General features: G+C 48.8%; 1 protein-coding gene across 7 annotated transcripts in view; it reads right to left on the bottom strand.

The window, feature by feature from the left end:
- The window catches only part of GARNL3 (GTPase activating Rap/RanGAP domain like 3), a 62,187-nt gene extending 37,254 nt beyond the window's left edge, over positions 1–24,933 (bottom strand). For 5 of the 7 annotated variants that reach the window (XR_014028008.1, XM_081339790.1, XM_081339791.1 and 2 more), the window contains exons 1-2: positions 24,356–24,933; positions 4,777–4,846 (exon numbers count right to left, since the gene is read on the bottom strand). Coding sequence is in view for 5 of the 7 variants with exons in the window: in XM_081339790.1 (XP_081195916.1) it covers positions 4,777–4,846; positions 24,356–24,831 (546 nt within the window). In the remaining 2 variants the exon portion in view is untranslated. Of the gene's footprint in view, positions 1–4,776; positions 4,847–15,117; positions 15,223–21,367; positions 21,402–24,355 lie in introns of those variants that run through there. The other 2 variants (XM_081339796.1, XM_081339792.1) reach the window with 2 other exon arrangements.
- Positions 24,934–27,815: the final 2,882 nt, after the last annotated feature.

Below are 27,815 nucleotides of genomic sequence, written 5' to 3'. Positions count from 1 at the left end.
GAAAAAATGTTGTCCTTGTCAAGAAAGCTGTTGAAGGGGCGGGGGGGGGGAGGAGGGGGGGCAGAAATGGGACCTTTGGCTACAGGGATACATCCGTGTGTAGGCATGTTTTGTGGGAGATCCGGGTTGCACGCCCTGGCTAGATCCTGCCAAGCGGCCAGAGACGAGATGGATCGCCAGGGCCATCCAATTTTAGCTGATTGGATCACATCTTGAAAGGCCTGGGTTTTCAAAAACAGAAGCTTTCCAGACAAGAGACAGATATCCTCCTGGCCAACTTATATCCCTTTCTCCCAGGACAGGAAAAGCCAAATGAGCATCTGTTTGCAAGATCCAAAAAAGTCATTTCAAATGTCTGCCTGGCTTCGGAGAGGCTCTGTTCGAATGAGGCCGCTTGGATAAAGAGATTTTTTTTTAAAAAAAGGCAATAAGCGGCCGTGTGTTTCGCTAGAGGTCAAGAGGAAAATGGCTCTCGGCGAACCTCGGCTAAAGGACGCCCGAGGGAACTTAGTCCTGCAAAAGGAAACTGATCCGGAAGCAAAATTAATCCTCCTTCTCCCCTTCCCCAATGATTATCTTGTTCCCTTGGCCTACGAGTGTTCCACGATGTGAAGTCTTACGCAGAATGCAAAATGCAGGAGATCAGAGCTGGTTCAAACGCCTCTCTCGTCTAGCACTGATGATGTTGCCCAGTTGGGTCATGAAATGTCTGCAAGAAAACCACCAAGCTCACAGAGCACCAAGGACTCCATAGCTGCTGCTGCTACTGTTCCTCCTCCTCCTCCTCCTCCTCCTCCTCCTCCTCCCCTTCCAGCATTGATGATGTTGCCCAGCTGGGTCATGAAATGTCTGCCAGAAAACCACCAAGCTCAGAGAACACCAAGGACCCCACAGTCCTCCTCCTCCTCCTCTCCACAAACCCAACTCCCTTCTAGCACTGATGAAGTTACCTAGTTGAGTCATGAAACGTCTGCAAGAAAACCATTAATCTCAGAGAGCACCAAGGATCCCACGGTCCTCCTCCTCTTCCTCCTCCTCTCCAGAAACCCAACTCCCTTCTAGCACTGATGATGTTACCTAGTTGGGTCATGAAACGTCTGGAAGAAAACAACCAAGCTCAGAGAGCACCAAGGACTCCATAGCTGCTGCTGCTACTGTTCCTCCTCCTCCTCCTCCTCCATCTCCATTCTTCTTCCATTCTCCTCCTTCTCTTCCTCCTCCTCCTCTTCACAAACTCAACCCTATTCTAGCACAGATGATGTTACCTAGTTGGGTCATGAAATGTCTGCAAGAAAACCACCAAACTCAGAGGGCACCAAGGACCCCACAGCCCTCCTCCTCTTCCTCCTCCTCCTCCTCCTCTTCCTCTCCACAAACTCAATCCTCTTTTAGCGCTGATGATTTTGCCTAGTTGGGTAAGGAAACATCTGCAAGAGAACAACCAAGCTCAGAGGGCACAAAGGACCCAGTGATTCACTTAACAACCCATGGCAAAAAAAGGTCGTAAAATCGGGCACCCCTCACTTAGCAGTTCCTTTGCTTTGCCACAGAAATTCTGGTCCCAATTATAATCACGAGCCAGGGACTACCTGTTCTCTTCTCCTCTTGGACACCTTCCTCCCTAAGTGGCACTAAGAGGGACTGCCTCTGCAGCTGGAAGCTCAATTTCTCCGTCGTGCCGAGGGGCTCCTCTGCAGAGTCAGTCTTCGTGAATGGCGGTCTCCCATCTTTCCGCCAGCTGGACCAGTGGACAGAGCTACAGCCAAGCTTGTCGTGAAGATCAAGGTGGACAATTCTAAACCACCGAGAAAGCCTCCAATGATGGCTTGGGAAGTTGGCTGAAAGCAAACCCTGGTTAGTACAGCTGGCCCAAAATTTAAACAAAGGGAAACCAAAAGCAGGCAGTGTCAATTTGCTCACTCGCACACCTTTTGTTGAGATGGGGAAACTGATTCTTCCTCTTATCATAATTTGTCTTCTCCGTTTTCGAGATGTTTTTATTTCGTTGTTAGTGTCCCTCCCCTCCCTCCCTCCCCCGCCCCGCAAGCAGCTGTTGACAGGAAGGAACAATTTAAATCAAGCTAAGCTACTCAACAAATACTTTGATTATACCGTTTGCTGGCAGTTTTGTTTCCTTTCAAACCTGTTGCCTGCATTTCAAAGCTGTGGGATTAAAATTTGCTTAAAACTGACATTTAAACACAGTGGGGTTTATTTTAGCTTCCTTGCACTAGTTTACGGCGGGGTCAGACAATTTGTTTCGTAGACTGAGAGAGGGCAGGGAAGGAAGGAGAGAAGAGGAAGGAAGGAAGGAAGGAAGGAAGGAAGGAAGGAAGGAAGGAGGGAGGGAGGGAGGGAGGGAGGGAGGGAAGGAAGGAAGGAGGGAAGGAAGGAGGGAAGGAAGGAGGGAAGGAGGGAGGAAGGAAGGAAGGAAGGAAGGAAGGAGGGAAGGAGGGAAGGAAGGAAGGAAGGAAGGAAGGAAGGAGGGAGGGAAGGAAGGAAGGAAGGAAGGAAGGAAGGAAGGAGGGAGGGAGGGAAGGAGGGAAGGAGGGAGGGAGGGAGGAAGGAAGGAAGGAAGGAAGGAAGGAAGGAAGGAAGGAAGGAGGGAGGGAGGGAGGGAGGGAGGGAGGGAGGGAAGGAAGGAAGGAAGGAAGGAGGGAAGGAAGGAGGGAAGGAGGGAGGAAGGAAGGAAGGAAGGAAGGAAGGAGGGAAGGAGGGAAGGAAGGAAGGAAGGAAGGAAGGAAGGAGGGAGGGAAGGAAGGAAGGAAGGAAGGAAGGAAGGAGGGAGGGAGGGAAGGAGGGAAGGAGGGAGGGAGGGAGGAAGGAAGGAAGGAAGGAAGGAAGGAAGGAAGGAAGGAAGGAAGGAAGGAAAAGAGAGAGGGATACATGATCTAAGTATAATATACATGATAGCAGCCTTCCAATATTTGAGGGGCGGCCCCAAAGAAGAGGGAGTCAAGCTCTTCTCCAAAGCGCCTGAAGGCAAGACAAGAAGCAACGGATGGAAACTGATCAAAGAGAGAAGCAACCTGGAATTAAGGAGAAATTTCCTGACAGTGAGAACAATTAACCAGTGGAACTCCCTGCCTCCAGAAGTTGTGGATGCTTCATCCTTGGAGGTTTTTGAGAAGAGACTGGACAACCACTTACCTGAAAAGAGTATCGGGTCTCCTGCTTGAGTGGGGCGGTGCTGGTGGTGGGCGGGGTGGACTAGAAGACCTCCAAGGTCCCTTCCAACTCGATACTGATCGATCAGGGTCACGTGACGATCAGAATGAGCAATACGGACTCAGAAGAGTCCATTTCAGATCTATAAAGGCCAGGCATTAACCAAATCACCTCTCCTGCTTATGCTTCAGCTAGAGATGGCTCAATTCTGATTTGTTGAATACATCACAACCGGCCATGTTTACACGACACATTGAGGCGTTAAGTCCAGCTCTCAAGCCCGTAAGGAAAACCAAGAGAGAGACAGATTGAGGCTTTGGACAGATGTGAAGCAAGCCTTTAAAAAGACAAGTTGCTGGGGTAGCTCTCTGGAATGACCACACATCCCGCTGAATGAATGAATTTACTGAATGAACACAACGCGGTGGGTCCACAGGAAGTGCCTAGCCATGATTTGCAGGCCCTAGCTTTGAGCTTGCCTAATGTAACAAGGCCAGCAAAAAGGCAACCTTCGTACAGTTTTACTGAGGAAGAGGAGGAGGAGGAGGAGGAGGAGGAGGAGGAGGAGGAGAAGGAGAAAGAGAAAGAGGAGGAAGAAGAGAAGAAGGAGAAGATTCTAAATACATTTCTCTACAACCAGCCAGCCCAGGTTAAATGAGAAAAAAAATGTGATTCCTCTACACAGACACCACACTGTTTTTGCACTAGTTTTCTGTCAAATCACCAGCTCCAATTAAATCAGATTTTAAAGTCCACACGCCAGACACAGGGGAGAGGTTTCGTCCCTTGTAGCACATTATTGCTGCAGGGCAATAATGGACCACTTCCTTAGCCCTGGATGCACACAGATTCTGCAGCCAGCATCATGCAGGAGCTTCCCGGATCAAATTCAAGGTGGAAGGGGGGGGCGCGCTTCTCCCCACTCCCACCCTGATCCCTCCAGAAGCAACTTATATCACTCTATCTGGGCTCCACAATCAAAGCAGGAATGTGGTTCCTGAAAGGCAATTTGGAGAGGGCAAAACCGTCCCAGCCACCAGGTTTAATCTCAATTTCCCCAAACACCCCGTCTTTCCTAACACAGATTCTCAATTTCTGCTTGTTGTTGTTTCTCTTTTTTTTTTTTTCACATGCAACCTCTTTGGACAGACGTGCATTTTTTGCACCTTTCTACCCAAAGGCCGAAAGGAAAACATGATGCCGCCGCCACCCCCCCCCCCCGAGAGAAACCAAATCCGATGGCGAGGATGCCAAAGCGAGCCAGTCTCATTTTGTAACCGCCGCAAGAGACCTCTGCATCAAACGGGGAGGAAGGCGGCAGGGCAGGCCGTAAAAAACAACAAACCAGGTACCATTTGCAAAGCAGGAGGTGTTGAGAAAGGGATCTTCCCCCCTCCCCAAACCTTTGGGGAAGCCCCACTCCCCTCAAAAAAAAAGAAAGAAGAAGAAGAAGAAGAAGAAGAAGAAGAAGAAGAAGAAGAAGAAGAAGAAGAAGAAGAAGAAGAAGAAGAAGAAGAAGAAGAAGAAGAAGAAGAAGAAAGCTCTGGCTTTGAATCATTTTTTTTTAAAAAGAAGAAGAAGGAAAAAGGGAGGAAATTCAAAACTTACCAGCTCTACTGAACCGTAATGTTTCCTACTGAATTCTCCCCGTCTACAGCCCAGATCTTCGGAGACGGAACTGGAATAGAATTGCTTCATTAGTAGACATAGCTAACTGCACCCCTCTAAGCGATTGGAGAGGCAAAGAGGAAAGATATATATAGATATAGATATATAGATATAGATGTATGTATTTTCCCTTCCTCCCCTGTTTCCAGGTTGTTTCTCAGTGCCGCCTTGCAGGAGCCAGCTTCATCACTGCGGGGGGGGGGGGGGGGAATTCTCTCCTGAACTGGGAGGTGGTCTCGGAAAGCAGCCACCAGGGTGGTGGTGGAGAGTCTGGCTTCTTGAATTAAAGGGGGGAAGGGGAAGGGATGGGCAGGGAAAGCAAAGGGCGCTCTGATTGGGAGGGAAGCAGCGGGCGGGGGGGGCTACGATGCAATTCAATCTTTAGTCGCGCGGGTGGGGGGGGCAGATCAGGGCAGAAACCGAGGCAGACAATGCCTTGTAATTGCATTTGGCAGTTTTTCCTCTCCTCTCCCTCCCCACCTCTCTTTTTCTTCTCTTCCTCTCCTTCCCTGCCTCCCCCCCTCCCTCTCTGCCTGCCTCTTTCTTCCCTCTTTCTCTCTCCCTCTCTCCCTCTCCTCTTTCTTTATTCCCTCCCTTTCCCCCCCCCGTCTCTCCCTCCTCTCCCCCTTCCTCTCTCTTCTCTTTCTGTTCTCTCTTTTTCTCTTTCCCTCTCTTCCACTCTCTGCCTGCCACTATTCCATCTCTCTCCCTCTCTCTCTTTCTTTATTTCCTCCCTTTACCCGTCTCCCCCCCTTCTCTCCCCCTTCCTCTCTCTTCTCTTTCTGTTCTCTTTCTCTTTCCCTCTCTTCCTCTCTCTGCCTGCCACTCTTCCATCTCTCTCCCTCTCTCTCTCCTTTCTTTATTTCCTCCCTTTACCCGTCTCCCCCCCTTCTCTCTCCCTTTCTCTCTTCTTTCTGTTCTTTTTCTCTTTCCCTCTCTCTCCTTCCCTGCCTCCCCCTCTCTCTGCCTGCCTCTCTTCCCTTTCTCTCTCCCTCTTTCTTTATTCCCTCCCTCCCCGTCTCTCTCTCCCCCTTCTATCTCTCCCTGTCTCTCCTCTCTTTCTGTTCTTTTTCTCTCCCTCTCTTCTCTCTCTCCTTCCCTGCCTCTCCCTCTCTGCCTGCCACTCTTCCATCTCTCTCTTCTTTCTTTATTCCCCCCTTTCCCTGTCTCTCCCTTCTCTCCCCCTTCCTCTCCCTTCTCTTTCTGTTCTTTTTCTCTTTCCCTCTCTTCCTCTCTGCCTGCCTGCCTCTCTTCCCTCTTTCTCTCTCCCTCTTTTATTCCCTCCCTCCCCGTCTCTCTCTCCCCCCCTTCTCTCTCTCCCTGTCTCTCCTCTCTTTCTGTTCTTTCTCTCTCCCTCTCTTCTCTCTCTCCTTCCTTGCCTCCCCCTCTCTCTGCCTGCCTCTCTCTCCGTCTCTCTCTCTCTTCTTTCTTTATTCCCCCACTCTTCCCATCTCGCTCCCTTCTCTCTTGCTCTTTCTCCCCTCCCCCTCTCTTCTCTCTCTCCCTCTCTCCCTCTCCCTCTCCCTCTCTCTGTCTCTCCCTCTCCCTCTCTCTTTCTCACCATAAAAGGAAGAGGACTTTAGATCCCGCAGCATATTTCAAACACGAGAAGGGTGGAGGTGGGGATAAAGATCAGGCTGAGAACTTGACCCCAGTCTTCTAAGAAATTAGCCTCCACACAAAGGCTGCAATCAACTTTGGAAAAATGGGGCTTGGGCTACAAACATTTTTCACAGCCAAAATAATAATAATAATAATAATAATAATAATAATAATAATAATAATAATAATAATAATAATAATAATAATAATAATAATAATAATAATAATAACCCCAGGAAGAGTCACAACCATGCAGAGAAGCTCTCTCTCTCTATGAATAGAAGAGAATATTTGTAGCTCAGGGCTGAACTGTGGGGTCCTCCGAGTTTCCTTCCAGACGTTTCATGACCCAGCTAGGTAACATCATCAGTGCTAGAAGGGAGTGTGGGAGGAAGAGGAGGAAGAAGAGGAGGGGAAGGAGGAGGAGGAGGAAGAGGAGAAGGAGGAAGAGGACTGTGGGGTCCTTGGTGTTCTCTGAGCTTGGTGGTTCTCTTGCAGACGTTTCATGACCCAACTAGGTAACATCATCAGTGCTAGAAAGGAGTGGGGTCTGTTGAATGGAGGAGGGGGAGGAGGAGGAAGAGGAGGGGAAGGAGGAGGGAGAGGAGGAGGAGGAGGAGGAAGAGGAGGAGGAGGAAGAGGACTGTGGGCTCCTTGGTGCTCTCTGAGCTGGGTGGTTCTCTTGCAGACGTTTCATGACCCAACTAGGTAACATCATCAGTGCTAGAAGGGAGTGTGGGAGGAAGAGGAGGAAGAAGAGGAGGGGGAGGAGGAGGAAGAGGAGAAGGAGGAAGAGGACTGTGGGGTCCTTGGTGTTCTCTGAGCTTGGTGGTTCTCTTGCAGACGTTTCATGACCCAACTAGGTAACATCATCAGTGCTAGAAGGGAGTGGGGTCTGTTGAATGGAGGAGGGGGAGGAGGAGGAAGAGGAGAGGAAGGAGGAGGGAGAGGAGGAGGAGGAAGAGGACTGTGGGCTCCTTGGTGCTCTCTGAGCTTGGTGGTTCTCTTGCAGACGTTTCATGACCCAACTAGGTGACATCATCAGTGCTAAAAAGGAGGGGGGCTTGTGGGGAGGAGGATGAAGACCGTGGGAGACTTTGCTTGTCAGAAGGTCACAAAAGGGGATCACATACTCCGGGGGACACTACGACCGTCATAAATATGAGCCAGTGGTCAAGCGTCTGAATTTTGATCACGTGATCGCGGGTGGGGGGGGACGCCACAAACGGCCGTCAGTGTGAAAAACCACTTTTTCCAGTCCGGTTGTAACTTGGAACGGTCGCTAAATGAGCGGCGGTTAAGTCAAGGATTAGCTGCAATGAAAATAAATCAGTAAATAAGCTGGATCCCAGATCTCTGGAAATCTACTCTTCCCTAAGACAAGGAGAACAAACCCGGCACGTGACTTGCATCTTTGATGGGCTCCGATCGGCTCCTTTGGTGTATATTACGAAATTGGAACAAAACAAAAAAAAAAGGAAGGGAGGAAAATTGTAGACTTGGCGTTTTTTAAAGCGGAAAAACTCCAATAGAGTAGCTTCCCCCCTCCTTTTTTATTTTATTTTATTTTTTTAAAGAAAACAAACGGCGGTTTCTTCCTGCAATCTCCAGGAGTTCTCCGGCTTGGTTGCCACAGAAACTGTGCCTTGAAATAATTCTTGGTCGGAGGGAACTTGTGTTGCGAACAAGATTGCGAGAGGAATGTTAAGCGAAACCCCGGGCATCGCAGCCTTTTTAAGTCGTTGGGGGAAAATCTAGATCAGGGGTCTTCAAACTCGGCCCTTTTATGACTTGTGGACTTCAACTCCCAGAATTCCTCAGCCAGGCACGCTGGCTGAGGAATTCTGGGAGTTGAAGTCCACCAGTCATAAAAGGGCCAAGTTTGAAGACCCCTGATCTAGATGCTTTGGGGAAGGGGGCTAGGAGTCACCAAGTTGAGGGGGGGGGGCTGTTGGCTTCCTCTCCGTCCCTCTGGACGTCCAAAAAAAGATTCAAGTCGAGGAGACCAGAAAAAGAAGGAGACATTGGTTGACAAGGAACGGCGACCGAGGGAAAAGTTTCCCGTTTGGAAAACAGGATTCAGCGAGGGAAGAGAAAGAAGCCGCAGTCCAAAAGGATAAACGTTGTGTCTCTGAATGATAACCTGCTCCTGAACAGCTACTCTATCAGGGGAACAACAGCCATCCTCTCACAAGGTCACCCGTGGGAAAGACGCCCTGGCAGAAAGCTGTTGGTGCTCCAGTTGGAAATGCAGATATTCCCCAAGTTGCAGCAGCTTGTTTCGCCAAACGTCCAAAGTTACCTCACCAGAAAAAAAAAGTGATTTATGACCATTTTCCACATTTCCCTTGCAGCTTCCCCATTAAAATTCAGACACGGGGCAACTGGTTCATACGTATGACGGTCGCAGCGGCCCGGTGGGGGTGAGGGGAGGGCAGGGTCAGGCGATCCCCTTTTGAGACCTTCTGACAAGCAAAGTCACAATGGGGAAGCCAGATTCGCTTAGCGACCGTGTGACTCAGTTAAGAACGGTACAGCGATTCACTTAGCAACGGTGGCAAAGGAAGTCGTAAAGCAGAACTCAGTCTCTCCCGGTGTCTGGCACGATCCTGAACGACGACACCAAACTGGCTTCTCCAATCCTTAGTAGGTGATTTTTTTTTCAATGTTATTTTATTTGCTATTTTTAAACGGGAGATTTAAAAAAAAAACACACACAGCAAGGACAATGATTTCCTCCTGCTTAGAATCCTCTTAAAAAATCTTGAGATCTCTTATGAGAGAGAAAACTAATTGGATCCAGGCCACAAGTCTGCATTTTTTTTTCTTGGGGGGAGGAAACGGGCAAGCTCCCTAATATGAGAGGGGAAAAAAATAACAAAGACAGGTTTATCCAGAGTACAGTATACATTTTTCTCCACCGAGTAGAAATATTAGCCAGCTGAGAAAAAGGAGTTAGGCGTGTTTTTTTATGCGTCTGGTGCCAAAAGGAGAGAGATGCATCTCAATTGAAGGCGGAAAGCAACTCTGCCTTTAAATGTACAATATCATTTCTGCTGGGCGAAGTTTGCGACTGAATCAAGGGTTCTCAAACTTTGCAACCTGCAGACGGGTAGACTTCACTTCCCAGAAGTCCCCCTGGCTGGCTGGGGGACTCTGGGAAATGAAGTCCACCCCTCTTCAAGTTGCCAAGCTGGAGAAACGTTGGACTGGGTCCTCATTTGACTTAGCAGTCGGCTACTAAGGGGGCTGCCCCAAAGAAGAGGGGGTCAACCTCTTATCCAAAGCCCCTGAAGGCAGGACAAGAAGCAACGGGTGGAAACTAGATAAAGAGAGAAGCAACCTGGAACTAAGGAGGAATTTCCTGACGGTGAGAACCATTAACCAGTGGAACGACTTGCCTCCAGAAGTTGTGGGTGCTCCATCACTGGGGGTTTTTAAAGAAGAGATTGGACAAGCAGTTGCCTGGAACGGTAGAGCGTTTCCTGCTTGAGGGGAAAGGGTTGGACTAGAAGACCTCCAAGGTCCCTTTTCAACTCGAGTATTCTGTTACCTACAAAAGCACACTTCACACCTGCCCACCTTTGGCGCGCTGATGCTCCCTGATGCCTCTCTTGAACATCTCTGTGTTTTGCAACCAAAACAGGACTGGCATCTAGGAACACCTCCATATTTCCTTTGACGTATCAAGAGACTTAATACGGACACAGGCATCGGTCCAGCCAACTCTGAGGCTGGCTGACTGCAGCTTTCCAAGGTCTCTCGCCAAAAAGGGGGGGGGATTCTTTCTCTGCCTGCAGAGGAGATAGGTGATCCACTACAGATACCCTGGCTTCTTCTCCACTGATAGATCATTGGACCCTTTGCTTTCAAGATACAGACAGATAGTCCTTGATTTACAGCCATTTGTTTAATGTTACTCCGGCACTGAACAGTGTGTTTTTCACACTTAAGTCCATCACAACATCCCCAGGAGCACGTGATCAAAACTGGCAACTGGTTCATACTTATGATGGTTGCAGCGTGTCCCCGGGGTCACGTGATCCCCTCCTGCGACCTTTTGACAAGCAAAGTCAATGGATTCGCTTAGCAGCCAGGTTACTAACCTAACAGCTGCAGCGATTCCCGTAACAGCCTTGGCAAGAGAGGTTGTAAAAACAGGGACAAAACTCACTTAACAGGTGTCTCACTTAGCAACAGAAACTTTGGGCTCCGTCGCGGTCCAAGTCAAAGGACTACCTAGACTTTGACCCACCTCTTCAAGCCTTTATTCTGTGCTGGCCTTCAAAACCTGGTTTTTTGATCTATCAGGCCTGGACTGAAGAAGGGGTTTTAGCTTTTAATATTGTTTTAATTGTTGGGCTTATGTAATTTAATCTATTTTAATTTATACTATTTGTATATTATATTTTATGCTGCCCTGTAAACCGCCCTGAGTCCTTCGGGAATAGGGCGGTATAAAAATTTAATTAATTAAATAAATAAATAAATAAATAAATAGCATGCTGGAAGGTTCCGGGCAGAAAAACCTACAAGCCAGGCCTTTTTGAAAAAAATAAATAAAATAAAATAAAAGCAACAATTCAATCTTCTTTCATTTGCTTGAAATGGAATGTAAATGAATTAACCTCGGCAAAGCGGATGACTCATGCAGATGTCCTTATCGTCTCCTTCTGTAACATCCAGGGAGCTGGATGTAACGGGTGCATCGGAGTTTAATGAGCAAAGATTTGAGCACATCCTCCACGGCCAGAAGGGAGAGACATCCTGTGTGCATCCTTCTCCCATAAGTTTGCCGGCCCATGTTTTCTGTGTACAAGTAATCTTCGGCTTACGGCCTGAGTTTATTTCGTGACTGTTACAACAGCACTGGAAAAAAGTGACTTATAACCGTTTTTAACACGACCGTTCCGGCGTCTCTATGGTCACCCGATCCAAATGCAGATGCTGGGCAACTGGCTCATATTTATGACGGTCGCTGCGTCCCGAGGATGACGTGATCCCCTTTTGCGACCTTCAGACAAGCAAAGTCGACGGGGGAAGTCAGATCCACTTAACAACCGGATCACTAAACCGGATCACTAGCTTCAAAACTGCAGCGGCTCGCTTAAGCCAGAGGGGGTCTTCAAACCTGGACCTTTGATGACTCGTGGACTTCAACTCCCAGAATTCCTTGGCCAGCGTGCCTGGCTGAGGAATTCTGGGAGTTGAAGTCCACCAGTCATAAAAGAGCCAAGGGTTGCCTACCCCTGTCCTAGAACGAAAATCCAGCCATCCATATCAAGAACCATCCTTTGCCCAAAGTTCTTTGAAGAGATCAGACGATCTTTGGAGAACCGGAAGAGTTTAATGGCATCCTTTAGCCAAGATAGGGTTCATATACGCCCGGGAGACGGTCAAAAGGCATATAAGCCCCTTTTCATTTAGCCAAGGGAGTCTGATTCATTCATTTCAAGGGAAGTGGGTATAAAATGACAACTACCAGCTCTAGGAGGGCTGATGGAAGCAGTTCAGGGGAACGCCAAAAATAATTTTTTCAAGAAACATCCAACTGTGTTGATCGGGAAGTTCAGGATCGCCAGCCAATTCCGAATGCCAAAAGTTTTTAAAAATAACTTTGCAAGGAGATGGATTGGCTTCTCTCGGGCTCCTTTGGGGCTTTCCAACCATGCTTAAAAAAGATCCAGTTCCCAGTCCTGTAAATCCTCGAGCAGAAAGGAACTCTCTCTCCCCCCCCCTCCCGACTCTATGGCAAAGGTCACTTTACCTGATTTATCTTCCGGCACAAAGAAAAGGTCCCAGAGTAAGAACATAAATCTACTCTACCTCTCAAAGAGTTTGCAGGGATTGATCAGACCCCCCCAAACAATTAGCCAAAGTTCAGGATGGCTGAGACCCCGTCTACAAGCAAAGGAACACGTATTTCAGAATTGTCAGGTGCTCAAAGCACGGAAGAGTTTATTATTAGGAGTTTATTATTACACCACAAGAATCTGGTCAACTAACGGTCAATCAAACAATCAATCAATCAATTAGAATAGAGTTGGAAGGGACCTTGGAGGTCTTCTAGTCCAAACCCCTTCTCAAGTAGGAAACCCTATACCAGGGGGAAGGCAACCTTGGCTCTTTTATGACTCGTGGACTTCAACTCCCAGAATTCCTCAGCCAGCATGGCTCAGCATGGAAGACTCTCCCTTTCCCCCCAGCACGGCTGGCTCAGGAATTCTGGGAGTTGACGTCCACGAGTCACAAAAGAGCCAAGGTTGCCTACCCTTGCCCTACGCCATCAAACCTAAAGAGGCACCAGATAAGGGTCAATGGAATTCATAGGGGGGGGGCTGAACTTGAGTTTGATGTGGGAATGCAAAGATCCCTAACACTGATGATGTTACCTACTTGGGCAACGAAATGTCTGTAAGAAAACAATCAAGCTCAGAGAGCACCAAGGACCCCAAAGTCCTCCTTTTCCTCCTTGTATACCCCACTCCCTTCTAGACTGATGGTGTACTTGGTTATTGAAATGTCTGTAAGAAAAGCACCAAGGTCAGAGAGCAGCAAGGACCCCACAGTCCTCCTCCTCCCAACACGCCCTCCCTTCTAGCACTGATGATGTTGCCTAGTTGGGTCATGAAATGTCTGCAAGAAAACCACCAAACTCAGAGAGCACCAAGGACCCCACAGTCCTTAGTCCTTCTTCCTCCTCCTCCTCCTCCTCCTCCTCCTCCCCTGAAGACCCCACTCCCTTCTAGCACTGACGATGCTACCTAGCTGGGTCATGAAACGTCTGCAAGAAAACCACCCAGCTCAGAGGGCACCAAGGACCCCACAGTCCTCCTCCTCCTCCTCCTCCTCACAAACCCCCCTTCCTTCTAGCACTGATGATGTTACCTAGCTGGGTCATGAAACGTCTGCAAGAAAACCACCCAGCTCAGAGGGCACCAAGGACCCCACAGTCATCGTCGTCGTCCTCCTCGTCCTCGTCCTCCTCCTCCTCGTCCTCCTCCTCCTCCTCCTCCTCCCTCTGTCTAGGTCTGGAGTGTTGCTGAAAAGGTCCCAGTCAACAACTTCACAGTTTTGGCATTCACTTTGACACACTGTGCATGGAACGGGTTGGAAACTCCCAAAGGCTTGATCCAGCTCTCGTCATGGGAAAACCATCCGACAAAATAACTGTAATCCGATGGGACCTCATCGGCATGTTTTTCTTAAAGAAAGACACGCAAACAGCCAATTCTTCTGAGCTTGCGGCCACACTGAGATGCCAATAGAAGAGAACATTTGTAGCTCAGGGTTGAACGGACGGTGGACTCCTGGCTGCTCTCTGAGCTTGGTTGGGTGTTTTTGTTTTTTTGCCGATGCTTCATTACTCAACTACCGAAGCACTGATTATGTTACCTAGTTGGGTAGTGAAATGTCTGCCTAAAAAACAAAAACAAAACCCCACCCAACTCAGAGAAGCAAACACAGAGATGCAAGACAAAACACTACCATCTTCCTCCATCTGTCCTTCTCTCCTGCTCATTGCTAGAGCGATTTTTGACATCGGGGAAAGGGGTTAGCTGCGAGCACCTGGAATTTATTCTCCCTCAAATTACTACCCCAGTTCAGTCAGACTTTACAAACCTACTCTTCTGCAACTCTGGGTTGTTGTTTATTTCCCCCCCCCCCCATCCTTCCAAGGTCAGTAAAATAGGGACTCAGATTGTTGGGGGGCAATGTGCTGACTCTGCAAACCGCTTAGAGAGGGCTGTAAAGCACCAAGAAGCAGTGTATAAATCTAAGTGCTATTGCTATTCCCTGAGCAACCTACATTTGGTCGTAACTCAGGGATGACCTGTATTCCTGAAGGCCAGCCCAGGTCCTACAAAAGAATTCCATCCATTGCTTCTTGTCCTGCCATCTGGCGCTTTGGACACTAGGTTGACCCCTCAAATATTGTCATGTCACCCTTAGTTAGGACGCTGAGCTTGTCAATGGGAAGGTTGGCAGTTTGGCGGGTCGAATCCCGAGTGCCGCGTAACAGAGTGAGCGCCTGTTACTCGTCCCAGATTCTGCCAACCTAGCAGTTCGAAAGCACGTAAAAATGCAAGTAGAAAAATAGGGACCACTATGGTGGGAAGGTAACAGCGCTCCGTGCGCCTTTGGCGTCTAGTCATGCCGGCCACATGACCACGGAGACGTCCTCGGACAAGCGCTGGCTCTTCGGCTTTGAAACGGAGATGAGCACCGGCCCCTAGAGTCGGAAACGACTAGCACGCATGTGCGGGGGAACCTTTAGCTTTTACTCAATTCCTGCAACTGTTCTTTTTATGTTTTAGCCTCCAGCCCCCTAATCATCTTTTGTTCTTCTTCTTTGCGTGTTTTCTTTTTAAAGTTATTATTCTATTCTATTCTATTCTATTCTATTCTATTCTATTCTATTCTATTCTATTCTATATCCTATCGTATCCCATCCTATCCTATCTCAACATCTTTTTTATATTGTGACAACCAACAGCATCCCTCCCCATCACAGCCTGCATCCCTGTACTACAATTCCCATCATCCTCCACTCCTCCCCTCCCCCCCCGAATTACAGGTTGCGCAACCGAGAAGCTCCGCCCACCAACGCTGTAGCCACTCCCACGGGTGGGCGGAGATGCCTCTGGCTCCGCCCACCCACTCTCCACCGTCCCTTACCGCTGGGTGACGCCGAAGAGGCGCGGATAAGCGGCTTCCACGCCGCTGGGCTCCATCCTGGCAGCCTCGGCCGGAGACCATCTCTCCGGCCGCGAGACCAGCCGGTTCTCCGGCTCGGCTGGACAGGCGGCATCCCCTTCCCTCAGGCACTAAGCACCCGCCCCTCCTTGGAGCCAGCCAATCGCTGCCCACGCCTGTACGTCCTTCAAGAGCCCGGGAGCCAATCCTAGAACAGCCTTCTAAGACCACGAACAGCCCCCCCCCTCCGTCCCTCCCTTTGCTCAGCACGCCCACCAATCACAGCCCCTCTCCAGAAATTAAAACCCACCTGTCCGAGTGCTGGATAGCCAATCGCCGGCTTTCCAGAGATGCAGTGCAGGTTGGGAGATGTAGTTCCCACCCCCCACCCCGGATAAGTAAAGTGGTACCCAGCCCCAGCCCCAAGAGGTGATGGACGTCCAAACGGCCGGAAGTGGGTTTTAAACTGGACAAATGTCCAAATCAACGGTTTAAAGACATTTTAATCCACCTGCATTTGAAGGCAGCAGCCATCTGTCGGAAATAGTGTAGGGCAGGGGTCCCCAACCCCCGGTCCGTGGACCGCTCCCGGGCTACGGCATGCTAGCAACCGGATTGCACAAACAAGCAAAGCCCCATCTTTGGGATGCAGGCAGCACACAAAACCAGGCACCCTCCGGTCCGTGGAAAAACCTCTCTCCATGGAACCGGTGGTCCCTGGTGCCCAAAAGGTTGGGGACCTCTGATGTAGGGTCTGCTGCTTGGGTAAGGGGTTGGACTAGATGACCTACAAGCTCCCTTTCAACCGCCTGTCCAAATATATTCTAACTCCTTGATGCCAGTACCCAGAGTTAATAACTGTCTGCAACTGGAGGAGGAGGAGGAGAAGGCCAAGAAAACACTTTACAGCCAGAGCATTTTCACTGGGCTACAACAATTCTAGCTGCCCAGAGTGGCTGGATATTTTTTTTTTAATTCCATTTATATCCCGCCCTTCTCCGAAGACTCAGGGCGGCTTACAAGCTTAGCAGTAGCCTTCATTCTATGTATATGCCTGCTTGTTAGGGCTTTCACACACACCCCAAGCGGCATTATTACAAAGTCAGCTTAATTGCCCCCAACAATCTGGGTCCTCATTTTACCTACCTCGGAAGGATGGAAGGCTGAGTCAACCTTGAGCCTGGTGGGATGCGAACCTGCACTAATTGCAGGCAGCTGGTGTTACTTAAGGAGGCATTAGCCCACTGCTCCACCAAGGCTCTTATGAGAGATGGGTGGCAAATAAATTCCATAATAAATAAATGAGGAGCATTTCAGAAGCTGAAATTCAGCTATGCCTCCAGACGACACCCTACAGCTTTCCGCCACTAACTGCTGTTTTAAGTTTTAAGAAACTCCTCTTCTTGAATTTTCAAGTCTGGCTTTGCCCAGCATCCCAAACCAAACCAGGTTTCCTGAAATTGCAGTTGATTCGCGACACACAAAGAAGCCGTAACCCACAATGCCATAGTTTGGGATCTGAATTTTTTTCCCCTGAGCTAGCTTATGGCTCAAGCTTGGCTGATCTTGGAGGTTTTACAACGGGACAAAGCAGATCCTGATCTACTGGTGTGATTGCGGTTCCTTACGCAAAGTGCAAAGCAACAAAGAAAAAAATTGAATTAATAGCCAGTGTAGCTACTTTGTATCTGCAGAGTAGAGTTAATGTTGTTTTGTTTTGTTTTTGAATTAGTATCCCAGTGTGAATGAACAGCTCTGTTGCTCTGTAGTTACAAAGTCCTTTTTGCATGAACCGTTGAATCAAAACATAAATCCCACTTTCCTAAGTTTGGAATTGAATATATAGAGAACCTAGACACCAAACTCCATACAACTCAATGGACTTCACTCACGAATAGCAAACAATAAGTAAAGTTATACAATAACAGTAACACTGACAGGACAACCCACTTGTATGTAAACAGAGAGGAAACCCCACTCCCTTCTAGCACTGATGATGTTACCTAGTTGGGTGATGAAATGTCTGCAAGCAAACCACCCAGCTCAGAGACCACCAAGGTTCCAGATATATTCTAGAACAGTTCAACCATGAGCTACACATATTCTCCTCTGTTGAAAAGTCAAGGCAACAGAGGAATGTATACCTTGTAAATTATATTTTTTCACCCAACATCCATCACCGGAGAAGACCGCCGTGAATAACATCTGGAAGGCAAATGTCTCTCCTTCTGACCTAGCACAGCCCCCCCCCCCGAATTAAACAGGAGTTATTTCAAGAAAGCCCTAGAATATATCCAGAACATTGCATGCAAGAAGGAAGGGGGTGGGGAGAAGATGGAGCTGTTATAAAAGGATGATTGGAATAGATAGGAAAGTTTGTTTTCTCACAATATTGCAGCTAGTCACCAGCCACTGAAAGTAACTGGCAGGCTTTTGTGCAGATGTCACTGCCCTAAGTTACAGAGTACAGAAGGACAAGATTGGGAGGGGTCTTGGAGGTCTTCTAGTCTGCCCTCCTGCTCAGGCAGAAAACCTATACCATTTCAGACAAATCTTTTCTTCTGAGACGAGGTTGACCCCCTCCTCTTTGTGGCAGCCCCTCAGATACTGGAACACTGCTATCATGTCTCCACTAGTCCTTCCCTTCATTAAACTAGACATGTCTAGTTGAAGTCTCCCCTATCTGTGTCTCACAGTTTCCGTAATGTTTGATTGTTTCCACTTTTGCACGGTTTCGGAGAATCCTTTCTTTATTTGAATAAAGTCTCTCTCTCTCTTTTTCTTTTTTTGCAGTTCTCTATGTCAACAACAACAACAAGAAAGATGCCTCTATCGTGTCGCAATCCACTCTTGCATTGCGCAAGTTTGGTATCGCTGGATCTGCCCTGTAAACGACGAGGAGCATCTTTAATATACCCCATTATGGAAAAGACGGCCTGTACTTTCCATCCGCCTTATCCCTTTCGGCCACCCTGAAAGGACGGCAGTTTTCATTCATCATCGTAAAACTTTGATCTCTCTTAAGCCGGCCTCTCTGCAGCCAGCTGATGAAGAAAAACCGAGAAAGCAGGGGTTACTACTGTCCTTTTTCCCCCTTTTTTCTTCAGTTTTATTTATTTTTTATTTTATTTTAATTCCATTTATATCCCGCCCTTCTCCGAAGACTCAGGGCGGCTTACAAGCTTAGCAGTAGCCTTCATTCTATGTATATGCCTGCTTATTAGGGCTTTCACACACACACCGCAAGCGGCATTATTACAAAGTCAGCTTAATAAAAAAAGCTCACCACTTTTTCCTTGCCTCCTGCTGTCACTGTTTTGGGTTTTTTTGCTATTTAGTATGAATGCGGGATGCGGTGGCTCAGTGGGTTAGGACGCTGAGCTTGTCGATCAGAAGGTCGGCAGTTTGGTGGGTCAAATCCCGAGTGCCGCGTAGCAGAGCGAGTGCCTGTTACTCGTCCCAGCTTCTGCCAACCTAGCAGTTCGAAAGCACGTAAAAATGCAAGTAGAAAAATAGGGACCACTCCGGTGGGAAGGTAACAGCGTTCCATGCGCCTTTGGCGTCTAGTCATGCCGGCCATGTGACCACAGAGACGTCCTCGGACAAGCGCTGGCTCTTCGGCTTGGAAACGGAGATGAGCACCGGCCCTTAGAGTCGGAAACGACTAGCACGCATGCGCGGGGGAACCTTACGAATTTTTAAAAAAGCAATACAGGCAGCTTTTATATATATATATATATATATATATATATATATATATATATATATATATATATATATGTATATAAATATACATATTTATATATATATATATACGGTATATATATATATAAAGAAGGGTGAAAACGGGGAAGGGTCTACGGTTATGATGCACAGCAGTCAGCTGAGTTTTCAATCCAAGCTTGCAATTCTCCACCGCTTCCAAGAGTGAGATATGGATTTGTTTTTCCTTCGTGTTTAGTACAAGCTGGGACAATCCAGCAGGGGCTGAGCAAGGAAAATGCACAATCCGAGAGAGAGCTAAGCACACGCCACAAGGCACGAACTTCGCGTTGGGGAACGTGATCTCGTGCCAAGCTGAACTTCCACGGACTTTTTAATAAACAACAAAGGTCACTGCCTTGATTTAACCGACTCGCTGTCAGTTCAAGTCCATTAAACAAATCAGTTGATAGCGAAGGAAATACTTTTGGGGGGGGGAAATTTTAGGACTTAAGGCAGGTTATCGTGGAGAAGGGGACGTTTCCCTGGGGGCGACAACGGTGAATGGATCTTTTGAGGGGTTTTTTTTCTTCATTTCTAAAGTCTGTTTCTTAAATCTGTTTTGCTGCTCCTCCTAAAAGTTTTGTTGGCTTCCCAGTACAGAGGGACAGAAAACCACAATGACAATGTTCTTGACAATACAACTCCCCAGAGCGGAGGGAGGGAAGGAAGCAAGGAAGGAGGGAGGGAGATGGGAAGAGAAACCAAGGAGGGGGGGAGGAAAAGAAGGAAGGAAGGAAGGAAGGAAGGAAGGAAGGAAGGAAGGAAGGAAGGAAGGAAGGAAGGAAGGAAGAAGAAGGGAAAGAGGAAGGGAGGGAGGGAAGGAAGGAAGGAAATGGGAATGAGAATGAGAATGAAGGAAGGGAGGGAGGGAGGAAGGAAGGAGATGGGAATGAGAAGGAGGGAAGGAAGGAGATGGAATAAAAATTAAGGAAGGCAGGAAAGTTGGAAGGAAGGAGACAGGGAGAGAGGGAAGGAAAGAAGGAAATCTGAATGGGAAGGAAGGAAGGAAAGGAAGGATAAAAAGGAAGGAAGGAAGGAAGGAAGGAAGGAAGGAAGGAAGGAAGAAGAAGGGAAAGAGGAAGGGAGGGAGGGAAGGAAGGAAGGAAACGGGAATGAGAATGAGAATGAAGGAAGGGAGGGAGGGAGGAAGGAAGGAGATGGGAATGAGAAGGAGGGAAGGAAGGAGATGGAATAAAAATTAAGGAAGGAAGGAAAGTTGGAAGGAAGGAGACAGGGAGAGAGGGAAGGAAAGAAGGAAATCTGAATGGGAAGGAAGGAAGGAAAGGAAGGAAATAAAAAGGAAGGAAGGAAGGAAGGAAGGAAGGAAGGAAGGAAGGAAGGAAGGAAGGAAGGAAGGAAGGAAGGAAAAGGAAGGATGGTAGGTAGGTAGGTAGGTTTGGGGGTGTGCATAGCGCCTTCTAAAAGATTAATGATAGATATGGAATTCCTCTTAGAATTGAAAGCACTAAAGTGTGACTGATATATTTCACTCCACAGACACACACCGTCACACTATGGGAATGCCAATATTTACCCACCCAAAACTACACACATAAAGAGTTCCCTTAGAGCTTTCAAAATCATTTTTAAGATAATATATAGGGATCAGATGAAAGGCAGTGAGCTGCTTGCAAACCCACTGAACGGGTGCTTTTTGCTGACGGCCCTGGCTAAAACATGAAAGAGTTCCTCACATCCTGCACTGACTCTAAAGCCTTCAAAGGGATTTTGCCAGAAAGAAATCCAGCATTTCCATAAAACGAAGGCTGTAATTTTCAAGAATTTGAGTTAGGATTGCCAAAAGCGTGTGGCTCCAGAAGATTGGGTATTATTTCCCGGTTGCCTTGCATAACAGGCAAACAAAAAACAACAAAAAAAACCCTTTCCTTAAAAACCTAGTGAAAGGAAAATTAGTGAAATCAGTAGAAACAAATCGTAAGTGTTCTGATCAACAGCAGTTCAGTAAAGATTTTTTAAAACAGAAATTCAGCAAAGAATTTCCATCTCTGTGCTAGACAAAACTTAATGTGGAGGAGTGTTTTCTCCTATATTACACCTTTACCCATATTCCCTACTATTTACCCATACCCATATTCCCTACTCTTTACCCATCTTTACCCATATTCCCTACCCTATCCTACTCTTTCCTTCCTTCCTTCCTTCCTTCCTTCCTTCCTTCCTTCCTTCCTTCCTTCCTTCCTTCCTTCCTTCCTTCCTTCCTTCCTTCCTTCCTTCCCTTCCCGTTCAGCCAGTGGGTAAACGGTTGGTGCTGGATGGAGGGAGCAAACAAGGGATTGCACGACTGGCTGGGAAACTGTCATGAAACGTTGAAAACAAAGATCACGTGATCACCACAGCAGCCCAGCAGCCGGAGCTAGTAACACCGAAGCAGCCATCACTTCCCCAAATTGGGCGAGATGGGCCCTGGATTTTGCATGCAATCCGTAAGTTAGTCCATTTGAGATACCTTGGTTCACAAATTATCTCTCTATGAGGCACCATTTCACCTAGTTAAAGATCACAAGAAAAGTTTTGTTAGTACATAGATTCTCCACACAGTGCATTATTTCATACGCTTTCCAGTTGATTTAGACATTTTCTCTGGCTCTGGGATATTCTTTCCTGCACCTTGGCTGCTAAAGAATAAGGAAACCCACAGAATTGCACGGGATATTCCAAGTAAAGCTGCATTTGCAATTTATAGCAATGTGGGCAGTCTCAGGTCCCAGGACCCCTCGCAGTTCTTCACCCCCCGACGAGTGAAAACTGCAAGGTTTGGTTTTCGCCACGTTGAGGTGCGAAGGGCGAGAAATTAAATGGCAAGCCTTGGAAAAAACCTAACGTAAAATTTAAAGCAAGGAGGAAAAAAAACCAGCATTCTTTCTCTCCTTGCAAGGATCCTGGAAGAGAATCACCTCGAAAATAGCCAGCCTCCGTGGGTGACCCAAAACCATTCTCTTCGAACCTTCCTTTTGTCCTTGTTTTCATCTTCCCTTATAACCTCATCAGAAACGTTAACTCTGAATTCCGGCCAACAGAAACGCTTCTGAAATACAAATCCCTGATTTATATAACTCTGCATGCCTGCTGCCTTCTTTTGCAACAGGCCGAGCCGAGGCTGAGAGTCGATTTTTCAAGGCACCACCTGCCAGAACCTCACGCTACTTTTCTTTTGTCAACCCCAGCGCTTTTTTTTCCTTTTTCTTTTTAAAAATTCCTTCAGAGTTCCCGGGAAGAGGCAGCGTTTAGCTCTTTCAAACGAGTTTTCTACGTGGACTTCTTAGAAACGTCGCTTGCCCCTCACACTGGCAGTTTTAGCCCAGCTGGAAGACGGTCCTTCGGAAGCAAGCTTGGGCAAAAAGCAATTTCCCAGCAATGTGCTGGTTGGCAGGCTAATAATCCCCTCCCTCATCCAGCAGGAAGAGGAAATGGACACATTGGGAGGCACATTGGGCCGAAAGTTGGCCTACTTAAAGTGAGTATCAAAAGGCTATTTCTGGAGTTCTTTCCCAAACAAAGCCATCCGTGTGGCCACAGAGGAGATTCTGAGGCACGCTGCAACGGATCTCAGCTAAGCCTTTCCAGCTCCCAGAGGTTTTTAAGAAGAGATTGGAGAGACACTTGTCTGAAATGGCATAGGGGCCCCTGCTGGCGCGGGGGGTTGGACTAGATGACCTCACGATCTGATGGCAGATAATCAGCCAGTCGGTGCAGAGTGACTTGATAATGCCTCATGTAAGAGGAAGGAAGGAAGGAAGGAAGGAAGGAAGGAAGGAAGGAAGGAAGGAAGGAAGGAAGGAAGGAAGGAAGGAAGGGGGGAGGGAAGGAGGGAGAGATGGAGGAAGGAAGGGAAATGGAGGGAGAAAAGGAAGGAAAAAAGGAAAGAAGGGAGGGAGGGAGGGGAAGGAAGGAGGAAGGAAGGGAGGGAGGAAGGAAGGGAAATGGAGGGAGGGAGAGAGAGAGGGAAGGGAGGGAGGGAGGGAAATGGAGGGAAGGAAGGAAGGAAGGAAGGAAGGAGGCATTTCTCTCCTCTCTCAAATTGTTAATCCACAGTACCACAATAGTTTGGTGCCTGCAAGCAAATAGGTATTGCAATGCTGTGTGGATAGAAATTGGGGGGGTGGGGAAGCTGAGAGCTCTCATTCACAAGAAGGTTCAGACACATCTGCCTGGGCTTAATGTTGTGTCTCTTGTGAAAGGCTTTTCCTTTTTTAAAGGAAAAGTGTGAATGTCAAGCTTGCCTACTTCACTTGGAAGAGAAATCGTAGCTGGACATGCAAGATGCCGGTTGGGAAGGACCAACATCCTCAATGAAACAAGGAGGGCAGTGCTGTGGAGCGGACGTTCAGTCTAGGAATTTCTTGACCAAAATCATTTTGTATAACATAGCAACAGCAATAGCACTCAAGACTTATACACCGCTTCACAGTGCTTCACAGCCCTCTCTAAGCGGTTTACAGAGTCGGCCTATTAGGCCCCCCCACACACACACACACCCGCAACAATCTGGGTCCTCATTTTACCGTCGGCGGAAGGATGGACGGGCTGAGTCAACCTTGAGCCGGTCAGGATCGAACTGCCGGCAGTGGGCAGAGTCAGCCTGCAATACTGCAATCTAACCACTGCGCCACCATACCATCGCATCTGGTTTCCAACCATACCTCTATAATATTGTCGTTTCACCCCAACAACCTAATTTAGCCAAAGGAGACTGCTCTTTTGTTAGAGAAGAGGAATCAGCAAATTGTTCAGATGTTGGTCACTTTTTCACCAGACCTCAGTCTGAACATCCCCTCCCCACGTGCCTGGTTTGGCTGAGGATGATGGTAAAGGAATCAGAAAGTGCCCGAATACTCTTAAGCCTCCATTCATCAGAGTTGGGATCTCTCCAAGACATGTAACACTATCATAAACCCCACCTGGCCCGACCAAGCAAATCGAGACGCATGGGTATTGTAGTACAACACAGGTTGGCGAAGGGCGGCTTTGAGTCTTGCACCCCGTTAGCGGTGCTTTCCTCCAGACTCTGCTGCGGGCTCCAGTGCCTATCGGGCTGGGACGGATGGGTCCTGTGGTCCAAGACCCAGCTGGGAGAAAAGATTGCTCCAGTTTGGCAACCCAACATCCTAAACCAAGCGCGGGGCGGCGGCTGAACCCCACCGTTTGCAGCTGGAGCCGACCGCGGGGCACAGGAAGATGGGAGATGGAGTCCGGCACGTGTTGAAGGCACCTATGGGGGGGGGGGGGAAGCAAAAGTTGGAGCTGGCGGCGGCGGTGCCCTCTGGTTCCAACGCCAGCGCAGCTGCTTCGCTCCAGCCCAACGTGGCAAAGCCCAAGACGCAGACCGAAAACGCCTGGGGGGAGCCGCCGAGCCTCTCCAGATCCTTCCTTCTCTCCCCCTCCCCTCCCCTCCCTTCCTCCCCCTCCCCAGCCGCCCCCTCCCCCGTTCTCTTACTGGTCTCCTTCGCTCTCGCAGTCAAAGCTGACCCCCTTTTTCAGCCAGGCGGCGCGCCGGCTCCGCAGCCGGGACAAGGGGGCTGCCTCTAGCGCCATCGCCCCAAATCTTGCGCTGGGGGGCTGGATGGCTGGGGGGGACGGCCCGGGACAGCGGGAGGAGCGAGCGAGCTGAGGCCGGCCGGCTGGGTGGCCAGCAGCCCGGCTGGGTGGCAGTGCCCAGCTTGGGCTTCCTCTGCCTCTCCGCACGGCTTCTCCTTCCCTTCCAGCGCTTGCGTGTCCGCCCCGTTCGGGCGAGGGGCGCCCGGAGGAAGAAAAAAAAAAGGGAAGAAAGAAAGAAAAAAGAAAAAAGAGCAGGGGAGGGAGGCGATGGCGAAGGGAGAAGCCCCCCCAAGCTCCCATCCGCAGGCTGGCCCCTACCTGGCGCAGCTCCGCTCTTCCCTCGCTTGCCTCCGGAGGCTGAGTCTCTCTGCACATGCTCGGGCGCCCTGGCGCGCCACTCACCTTGCCTTCTCTTTGATTTCACCCTCTCCGATCAGTTCTGGTCGCCGGGCTATTTTTTTTTTTAAAAAAGGGGGGGAAAAAGATGTGGAGACTTTGGAAAAAGTTCAGAGAAGAACAGCTTAAAAGGCCTCCGAGGCCTGGAGGCTAAAACGTAAGAAGGAAGGGCAGTAAGAAGGAAGGGCAGCGGGACTTGGGTCTGGCTAGTCGAGAGGAAAGAAGGAACAGGGGTGACATGATAGCAGTCATCCAATATTTGAGGGGCTGCCCCAAAGAGGAGGGGGTCAAGCTATTCTCCAAAGCACCTGAAGGCAGGACAAGAAGGAACGGATGGAAACTCATCAAGGAGAGAAGCAACCTGGAGCTAAGAAAAGCCTGTCCAATCCCTTTGCTCCAGCAGGAGACCTTATACCATTCCAGGCAGGTGGCTGTCCTTAAAAACCTCCAGTGATGGGGCACCCACGATTTCTGGTGGCAAGCTGTTCCACTGGTTAATTATCCTCACTGTCAGGACATTTCTCCTTCATTCCAGGTTGCTTCTCTCCTTGATGAGTTTCCATCCGTTGTTTCTTGTCTTGTCTTGCCTTCGGGTGCTTTGCAGAATAATTTGTCCCCCTGTTCTTTGTGGCAGCCCCTCAAATACCAGAATCCTGCTATCATGTCCCCCACCCCACCAGTCCTTCTTTTCTCTAGACTGGCCATACCTCAAATCCTGCAACCATTCTTCATACGTTTCCCCCCCCCCCGCGGTCTCCGGGCCCTTAATTGTCTTAGTTGCTCTTCACTGCGCTTTTCCCCCAAGATCTCGACATCTTTTTCGTAATGTGGTGAGACCCAAACGGGATGCAGTATTCCAGGTGCGGACTTAACTAGGGTTTTATAAAGCGGTCCTAATCCATCGCGTGATTTTGATTCTCTCTTTATAAAAGCTGAAAGCCACTGTTCCTTGATCCCATCACCAGAGGTGTGACTGTCTACACCAGACATGTCAAATACAAGGCCCGGGGGCCAGATCCGGCCCGTGAAGTGGTTTCATGCGGCCCGCGAAGCCATCCTGGAAACAGGGAGGGAACGGCCCCCAATGCCTTGGCCCTGGCCCAGAGACCCTCAGATCTGTCCCACTCCTGCCCAGGCCCCCATAGGCACCCTTGATGCGAACCATGTAGAGCTGGCCACGCCCACCCAGTAGGCCATATGCACTGTAGCCACGCCCACCCAGTAGGCCACACCCACCCAGGCCACACCCACCCGGCCCCCTGAGGGCAACCGCAATGCTGATGCGGCCCTCAATGAAATTGAGTTTGACACCCCTGGTCTACACATTTTGACTCTTTAACAATCGCTTTTGGCTTCGGGTGGCTTGTCCTAAATAGCATAAATAGCTAGGTGATATTTTTTATTTTTATTTTTTTTATTTTTGGCCTGAATTGAGTTTCAAGGCAACAGGAGGTGTTGCAAATGAGATCTCCAGGCCCTGCTTGATGCTTCTCGCTGCTCAGCTGAAAAAGGTGGGAGGAAAGGAGAAGGGAATGAACAATTACGATTATGATTAATTGCCCTGATCATGATCAGAATTAAAAAGACTCTCCCTTTCAGCCTTCCGGTAAAAGCCATTTGGGCCTGCCGCAGCCAGAGAGGAGATGGAAACGAATCAACAAGTGGACAACGAATCTTGGGATCGACAAAGGTGGAGGTGTTATTTCTGGAGAATATCGTCACACGAGGCACACAAAGGGCTTGCATGTCGGAAGCAAATCTTTCACCTTGAAGAGCTTGGCTGGCGGAGACAGCACAGAAGGTTTATCTCAGAATTTTATTTGCAGAGGGCTTGGATAAATAGGCACCTCCAGGCTCTCAAACAGGTTGCAGAATGTTTGAGGGGCAACATTTTTTGGGGGGGAGGGGGGGAAATCAAAAAAGGAGATTGGAGGAAGGATTTGAGTCGATGGTCTGTTTCAGTGTTCTGAACATTACCCTCCCCTTTTGTACCGAGAGAGGAAAGAACGGGATTTGTTTAATATTTCCTAGGGTTCTAGAGAAATCTGCCACCCTCCAGATTTTGCAAATGGTCCACAGTGGGGTCCTTGGTGCTTTCTGAGCTTGTTTTTTTTTCTTCTTGCGGACGTTTCATGACCCAACTAGGGAACATCATCAGGACTAGCGGTGCTGACCTTCTCCTCAATTCCACAAACCCCACTCCCTTCTAGCTCTGATGATGTGACCTAGTTGGGTGATGAAATGTCTGCAAGAAAAACACAAAGCTCAGACAGCACCAAGGAGCCCGCAGGTCAAATCTTCTCCTCCATTGATGTTTCACAGCGGTAGGGACAGTGAGGAACGTTGATGGTTGTTGAACACCTGAGATGTCCTTCCTTCCTTCCTTCCTTCCTTCCTTCCTTCCTTCCTTCCTTCCTTCCTTCCTTCCTTCCTTCCTTCCTTCCTCCCTCCCTCCCTCCCTCCCTCCCTCCAGCCTACGCCTTCCTACTTTCCTTCTCTCCCTCCCTTCTCTCTATTTCTCCTTCCTTCCTTCCTTCCTTCCTTCCTTCCTTCCTTCCTTCCTTCCTTCCTTCCTTCCTCCCTCCCTCCCTCCCTCCCTCCCTCTCTTCTTCTATTTGCCTTCCTTCCTTCTCTTCCATTTGCCTTCCTTCCTTCTTTCCTCCCTCCCACTTCCCATCTCTTTCTTTCCTTCTTTCTCCCTCCATTTCTCTTCCCATCTCCTTCCTTCTCTTCCTTTTGCCTTCCTTTCCCCACCCTCCTTCCCTTATTCTTTCAATTCTCCCAAAGGTGCATTCCTGTTACCTGCCCTGAGGATTGTTGCATTTCTCTTCAAAGTTACGAGGGGGCATTTTCCTTCCTTCCTTCCTTCCTTCCTTCCTTCCTTCCTTCCTTCCTTCCTTCCTTCCTTCCCTCCCTCCCTCCTTCCTTCCTTCCTTCCTTCCTTCCTTCCTTCTCCCCTCCCT

Source organism: Vipera berus (assembly GCF_964194415.1).
Source record: "Vipera berus genome assembly, chromosome: 15".
NCBI lineage: Eukaryota > Metazoa > Chordata > Lepidosauria > Squamata > Viperidae > Vipera > Vipera berus.
This window is presented reverse-complemented; position numbering and strand designations above follow the sequence as displayed.